General features: G+C 34.6%; 1 protein-coding gene across 6 annotated transcripts; it reads left to right on the top strand.

Moving 5' to 3' along the window:
- The first annotated feature begins 244 nt into the window (after nt 1–244).
- LOC127260240 (uncharacterized) lies at nt 245–6,490 on the top strand. Of its 6 annotated transcripts, none has more exons than XM_051287942.1 (4): nt 245–415; nt 908–929; nt 1,047–1,157; nt 6,239–6,490. In XM_051287942.1, the coding sequence occupies exons 1-4, from the start codon at nt 323–325 to the stop codon at nt 6,391–6,393; spliced, it is 381 nt and encodes a 126-aa protein (XP_051143899.1). In that variant the 5' UTR covers nt 245–322; the 3' UTR covers nt 6,394–6,490. The 6 variants fall into 6 exon arrangements, with proteins under 6 accessions (XP_051143899.1, XP_051143895.1, XP_051143896.1 ...); XM_051287938.1 differs by having other exon boundaries at nt 245–420; XM_051287939.1 differs by lacking the exon at nt 908–929.
- Nucleotides 6,491–8,119: the final 1,629 nt, after the last annotated feature.

The raw sequence follows: 8,119 nt of genomic DNA, 5'->3' as shown, positions 1-8,119 counted from the left end.
TAAATTTTTTTTAGAGAGTGAACATTTGATTCTTTTATTTTGTATTTTTTTATAAATATAGTTTTATGTTAAATATAAAAAAGTATATTAATAATATAAAAATTAATATTTTGTATTAAATTATTTTTTATTTTTAATGAATTGTACAAGTATATTATATATTTTTCCCTAACAATTATTAATTATCTAAGGATAAAATGGATAATATCTTGCCAAAATAAAATAAAATGCGATTGACCCGATCACCATATGGCGTCGCCAAAACCTCGCCGTTTGGCGACGGTCGCCATATGGCGTTGCGGCTTTTCCAACGCCTCGCCGTATGGCGTTACGGCGTCGCCAAAGCCCCGCCGTATGGCGTCGCATTGGTGGCGTTCCGGTGTTGCCAACACCTCGCGGGTTGGCGACGTTCAACGTATGGTGTGGCCTTAACAACCTTAGCTACGATTCTTAGCATCCGTTGCCTCTTATGGATTTTTGTTTATGGTGATATTCTTCAATTACATCAAAAAATATTTCATCTTCTGTTTTCTGGTGGTGTTCATTGAAATTTTCTACTTTTAAAAGCTTTTCAAGAATGTCTTGTCTGAGAATTTTGGAGAAAAGTCTTGCGGGCACATTAATGTCATTATGGGTAACAACCAATAATGAGAAGATATACCTTTCAGTCGACAATATGTTAGATTAAGTAATTGTGTTGGTATACTGTGTGCGACTGAAGTATGCATGCCTCATTGCTCATATGAAAAGCTTAATGCATATATAGCTTGAATGTTTGGCTTTACCTAAAACCTTATTTTAATGTTGATGATGCCTAGAAAAATATTGTTTCTTTTCCAAGGTTGATATTATTACACCGAGTCAGCATATGTAGGCTTGAAAGTTAACTTGTGATCATTTCTTTCAGGGAAAAGCCCTTCTTGTTACTGGTTTGTATCTTTGTCTTATTTTTCCCAGCTACCATTTTAGGATATTCAATCGGTTCATGAAACGCTGAGAAAAAATTATTTATGATTGCTGATGCTGGCTTTTTTATGTGCCTCAAGCCATATACACTCTTAGGAACCCTCAGAGATCTCATAATATATCCGCTATCTTGGGACGAAGCAGAGGAAAGGACGAAGCAGAGGAAAGGGCATTACATTTAATTAAAGAAGGTATTTACAGTTATTCATTCTTTTCTTTTTGTTGCCTCCTGTGTTGTTGCATGTATGAATCCAGCCAATCTGCTAAATTTGCACACTCGATAATCAGTTTCTTACACAGTGTGTGCACACACTGTTTTTATGTTTCCTCTATTTGAGCACTCAACAATGGGTATGTGATCTATCCTTTATATGAATTTCAAACCTCGTACATTTGCATAAGATCAAACTACACCCAACCTCTTTTACATCTGTCTTCAGAAGATTCAACTAAAAAAATTTCATTATTAAATTTGATGAATAGAATTGAATACAAAGCATAGGATATATGGAAAGACTATATGATATGAAAGCAGTTCAGCTGGCACTATCCACAATGAATGCGAAAAAGCCGATCAACTTCATTTTAACTTACCAGGAGGAAAATCGCATTTTAGCCATATTACACTGCTTCTGCAGCTACTGCTGTTACACTGCATATGCTTGTCAATCTACACAGACTTGTCGTATACGACCAGGATAAACATGTCTGTCACGGATGAAGCTGGATTTGTCCTATCATAGATAATATGTGGGTGGGTATCCATGGTGTGTGACTTATGTTCATATTTACAGAGAAGTTGGAAATTCTGTATGATTGCCTGTGTTAATATTTGGGATTTTATAAAAAACTCTTATTTGTCTTTTTGTGTTTAATATTTAATCATTAATATGTTGATGATGTGGCAAGTAGAATGTGTGGCTATTATTTAAGGAATACTCTTCCAAGCTTGCTGATCTTGTAAATAGAATGAAGATTTTGGGAGACGATGTTAATGATCAAAAGGTGGTTGAGAAAATGCTAATAAGCTTGCCATCACGATTCGAAGCTAAAGTGGATGTTATTGAAGAGACATGTGATGTTGCTGAACTTGTTAGCAAATTACAAGCTCAAGAGCAAAGGGCAAGTTTGCGAGATGAAGACACGAGTGAAAGGGCTTTCCAAGTTAAGCAAAAGTGGAAGAAGGATAAGAAAGATTGGAAGAGGCATACCGAGCTGAAATCAATTGTAAGCAAGGAAAAAGAAGGTCCAAGGGGCTGATAGAAGAGGCCAATATCTTTCTTGTAGGTATTGTGCAAGAACAAATCATCTAGAGAAAGATTGTTGGTTGAAAGGAAAAAAACCAATTCAGCGTTGGTTTAGTAAGAAGCAAGGGCATGTAGAAAGAAATTGTAAAGCTAAGCAGCAGCAGCAACAACAACAAAAACAACAACTAAATCCACCACGGCCTGCTCAACATGCTAATATTGTGTAAGAAAAAGAAGATGAAAGAGAAGCTAACTTTTTTATGGTCACTCATAATGTCAGTAAATCAAACAAATATATATGGTTATTGATAGTGGGTGTACGTCACACATGTGAAGAGATGAGAGTTTATTTATTAAACTTGATCGATCTATAAAGACCAAAGTGAAGATTGGTAATGGTGAGATGTTACAAGCCAAAGGGAAAAGGAGACATAAAGGTGAAAACAAAAAAAGGTACTATGCTGATGAAAAATGTTCTCTACATTCCAGAACTAGCACACAACTTACTCAGTGTTGGTCAGTTGCTACATAATGGATATGCTTTATTTTTCAAGCATGAAAGTTGTTTTGTTTATAATATTCACAAGGTTCTTCTTGTTAAACTTCCAATGGTTGACAAGAGTTTCCACTCTATATGCACAAGACTGTGGCATAGAAGATATGGACGTCATCATCATGAAGCTCTTGTTCATATGGTTAAAAGTAATTTGGTTAGAGACATGCCATTAATCTCTAATCCAAATGATGTGTGCACTGTTTTCCAACTTGGAAAGCAACATAGGAGCAAGATTCCCAAGTGAGGAGAATGGAAAGCTGAAAGAAACTGCAGTTTGTTCACTCAGATGTTTGTGGTCCTATGAAAACTGCATGCAATGGAAATCGATATTTTGTGTTGTTCATAGATGATTTGACAAGAATGACTTGGATATGCTTTATCAAGCAAAAATCCCAAGTGTTTGAAGTGTTCAAAAGATTTAAAAAGATGGCTGAAAATCAAAGTGGCTGCAAGTTGTTAGACATTCAAACCGATAATGGGATGGAGTATAATTCAAGTGCTTTCAACATTTTTTGCCATGGTAATGGCATTCATCATCAGCTCATAGCACCATATTCTCCTGAACATAATGAAGTGGAGAGGAGAAATCAAACTATTGTTGAAATGGTGAGATGCATGCTACTTGAGATGAAGCTTCCAAATAAGTTTTGGGCAGACCTCTATTGCTGTCTACCTTCAAAATAGATGCTATACTAGAGATACTACACCAATTGAGAGTTGGAGTGGAAGCAAGCCATCTGCAAAGCACTTAAAAGTTTTTGGGTGCATGTGTTATGTGCATGTTCCAACAGCTACAAGAAGTAAATTGGAGCAGAAATCACAGTTCGGAATTTTTCTTGGTTATGCTTCAAGAATAAAAGGTTATCGAGTTTATGATTTGAAGACAAACGGAGTGAAAATCAATCAAGATGTTATTCTTGATGAAGAAAGCTATTGGAAATTGGAGTTGCAACAGATAGAGAGACTGAAGGAGTTTGGAGAGAATTCATCAAATGTTGGCATTACTGGTTCTACATCTGAAATCGGTGATGATGATTGAGATGAAAATGAAAGCAAAAAATGAAAAGCTTGCAAGAGATATACAAGATATGCAACTTTGCAATTAAGGCTACAAGCTTTGAAAAAGATATGGAGAATGAGATTGGGTTCAAGCAATGAAAAATGAGATTCATATGATTATGAAGAATGAAACTTGGGAACTAGTTACTAAACCATAAGCAAGGTATGTTTTGGGGCTAAAACGGATTGATAAAGCAAAGTTGAATTCAGATGGCGCACTCAACAAATTGAAAGCAAGGCTGGTTGTTAAAGGATTTGCACAAGAAGCTGGAATTGATTATGGAGAGACTTTTGCCCCGTAACAAGATTTGATACCATTCGATTACTTATTGCTCTAGCTGCAAAAGAGGGATGGAAATTTTTTCATTTGGATGTCAAATCTGCCTTCCTTAATGGCAAATTGGAAGAAGAAAATTATGTTGAACAGCCGCAAGGATTCAAAGTTGTAGGCACGGAAGATTTTGTTCTTAAATTGCACAAAACTTTGTACGCCTTAAAACAAGCTCCAAGAGCTTGGAACAAGAAGGTTGATGAATTCTTGCAACAATGGGGATTTCTCAGAAGCCATAATGATGCTACTTTGTATATTAAGAAAGGAAAACTAGGTAATATTCTCATTGTATCTATCTATGTTGATGATTTGTTGGTAACCGGGAGTGATGAAATACAAGTGGCTGAATTCAAGAAAGAAATGAAAAGGGCATTTGAGATGTCTGATTTGGGTGAATTGAATTATTTTCTTGGAATAGAGATTCTGAAATTTTCATTAGCCAAGAGATGTATGGTACAAATTTGTTGAATCGATTTCAGATGTGATTGAGCAAATAAGTTGGTACTCCTCTTGTTGTTAATGAGAAAATTTCAAAGGATGATGGAGGTAATATGGTCAATGCATCTATATACCGTAGTCTAGTGGGAAGCCTAATGTACTTGACTAACACTAGACCCGATTTGATGTATTCTACAAGTTTGTTGTCAAGGTTTGTGCATTCACCTAGACAAGTGTATTTGGGTGTTGCAAAGAGAGTTGATTATGGAATTGTCTATGCATCTCATCATGGACATAAATTGATGGGATATTCTGATTCAGATTGGGCAGGGTGTGTAGATGACATGAAAAGTACATCAGGCTCTGTTATCTCTTTTGGTTTTGGAGTGTTTACTTGGAGTTCGAAAAAGCGGGATGTGGTTGGCCAATCTCAGCTGAAGCAGAGTATATAGTTGCTGCCAATGCTACAAATCATGTGAGATGGTTAACTAAAATATTGAAAGAGTTGAGCATGGATCAAGGAGGAGCTGTCAAGCTGTTTGTGGATAACAAATCAGCCATTGCTATGTCAAAGAATCATATTTTTCATGGTAGAACTAAGCACATTTGTGTTAAGTTTCATTCAATTCATGTAGCTGTAGCTAATGGTGAACTCTGGTTTATTGTCGATCTGAAGATCAATTGGCTGACATGATGACAAAGGGACTCTCCTATGCAACAGGTTTGAGAAGCTTAGGGATGAAATGGGAGTTTTAGCAAAATCTCGAAGGAGGACAATGTTAATATTTGAGATTTTATAAAGAACTCTTATTTGTCTTTTTGTGTTCAATATTTAAATATTAACAGATTGATGATGTGGAAAGTAGAATGTGTGGCTATTATTTAGTTTGAGAAAGGTTCTTGGAGAAGCTAGAGGGATGTATATGTGATTTTGTATATATCATTTTTCCCAGAAATGAAATACAGTAGCTTCCCTCTTGCTCTTTCCTCTCTCGTTTTCTGGGCTTCTACATCGTTGTCTTTGTTTGGAGGAGATTTGTGATCTGTGAGTTGGAAATATGATATGTGCTATGGAGCTTTACGTTTAAATATCTACAGCCTGGATGCCTTCTTTATTTGTGAAGAATAATGCATAATATCTGTGTTTAACTTGGACTGTGGAAGCTAGAATCTGCTGTTTTTTTTTTTTTTTCTATAAACGTATATATGGATAAAGGATCTATTGTTATATGTACTTACAGTTCCATTATAACTTATGAACTCAATTTTCGATCCCTCTTGATGAGTGTATTTGGAGTGATTGAATAGAAGAAGTGCTCCTTAGTAGTAGAAACTGAGAGGAGAGAGTTGATAGGGTGTCCTGATTTCAATTTTCTGTATGTTTCCATTGATTTGAGTCGTATTGAATATATTTTTATCCTAATACATATATGTGATTTGATATAAATTATTATATACAACATGCTCGATAGATACAATTTAAAGATATGTATTGATTGAATGGTCACTATTATTGTGAAAGTTATGTAGATTGTACAATGAAAAATTATAAAGATAATTTACTCTTCACCCATCAGAGTAGGCACTCAAATCCTGATTGTTCTCTCGTATTAACATCTCTTCTTCACTATTCGAATGTAGTGCTACCGGTGTCGATGTTGAAGATCACTTCAACAGGCATTCGGATCACTTCCAACAGGCATATGAATCAGTATCCCGTTGATGTTTTGTATCTTCATTACTTTCAGCTATTCCGCTCTGATGAAATAAATGATCCAACTTTGTTTTTATGGTGATTTTTGTATATAGTACTACGACATGTTACTTAACCATGGCTTGGGGGCAAGATGCAAATTAAGGTGTTATTCTATGATTGCTAAAACTTGAAACTATTAATTTGATATCAACTACTTACTATCTGATGTGAATTGCAATTCAATTTTAGTTGTTGTATAGTCATTCTCTTGTGCTTTACTTTTTTATACTGAGAGAAGGAATATTGCTATCCAAATATTATTTGTTTTGTTTGTGGAACATCGTATATTGGGAATTGGGATCATGGTCATTTGGACGTTTCTTGCTGATAATCGGCTGATAATTTATTGCAACCACAATGATAGGTTTTATTATGTATATATCTTTTGATAATTTAAACCGGATGACATCATTTTTTCTTTGTACTTGTCATCAATTAGCTAAGCTAGCTTGTATCCGGATGTTATATAACTTGTTAATATCTAAACTTAACTTTGTTTAAGGACTAAATGCTTGTAAATCAACAATGTCAATGATGCCAAAACATGGGGAAATTATATGAGTTGGGGAAACTATACGGGTTGGACTTGATTGGTTTCCAGAAGAATTGGAGACGGTCAAGGTCAAGTATGCATATAGGGATGGAAATGAGTCTGAGTATGAGTCGGCTCCAACCGGACCCGAAACCCGACCCAAATTCACATGGTTGGATGTGAAATCCGATTATACCCGGATCCGACCCGAGTAATACCCGACAAGACCCGATGAAATTTTTTTCATAATTCTTAAAATATAATTTAAAATTGGACCCAGATTCGGAGCCGGACCCAACATGTATTAAAATTTATATATTTTATTCAAAAATATTATAATAAAATAATAAAAAATAACTAAATTAAACTAAAAAACATATTTTTAATATAATTTATATTATTAACATTTATTTTTTTCCATATATATAATTAATATATTAGTAATATATTAATCGGGTCCAGGTCCGGCTCTAGTAGAGTTCACCTTGGACCCAACCCGACCCGACGTCGATAAAGGTACAAAATACGTGACCTGGAACCCGACCCGAATAATTGAATTCAACCCCAAATAAATTAGTCAGGTCTGGGTCGGGTTTCGAGTCTACCCGAACCCATTGTCATCCGTATATGCAAATTAAAAAAAAAATAAGCACCAAGGGTTAGTCGTCAATTGGCCATAACACAACTTAGAATTGGTTTGATAAAATGTATTCATGCAAAACATGGAATGATTACTGCATTGAGAATGGATGTTGTTGGTTTTCATTCATCTGATATTTTGAAATTTATTTTAGGATATGGACTTACAATGTTTTTATTATTGTGGTTGTCATGTATATCCATATATAGCTACTAAAAAATCATCAAAGTGATACATCGTATCAAATGCTATAATTATTCTTCTACAATTATTTTCATAGACGCAAGCAAAACAAAAAACTCCATAATTTGTGTTAATACCGTAGGGCATAGACAATAAATGCATAAAATAAAAAAGTAAAAAATAATTCACACAAATCAAAAAAGGCGGTCAACTAATCTAAAAAAAAATCCTCTTAATATCTTTTTGAAAAATACATCAAAATAATTGAAACCGAAAAACTATTTTACTACCTCCGTGCTTACAAATAACCATGAGAAAAAAAAAAAAAAAAAAAAAAAGTGTTATGAGCATCAAAAATATTTGTGGAATCATTCACATATGTAAACAAAACACCGCGTAAATTATATGACA

Source organism: Andrographis paniculata, unplaced genomic scaffold (assembly GCF_009805555.1).
Source record: "Andrographis paniculata isolate CXL003 unplaced genomic scaffold, ASM980555v1 Contig61END, whole genome shotgun sequence".
NCBI classification, from domain to species: domain Eukaryota; kingdom Viridiplantae; phylum Streptophyta; class Magnoliopsida; order Lamiales; family Acanthaceae; genus Andrographis; species Andrographis paniculata.
This window is presented reverse-complemented; position numbering and strand designations above follow the sequence as displayed.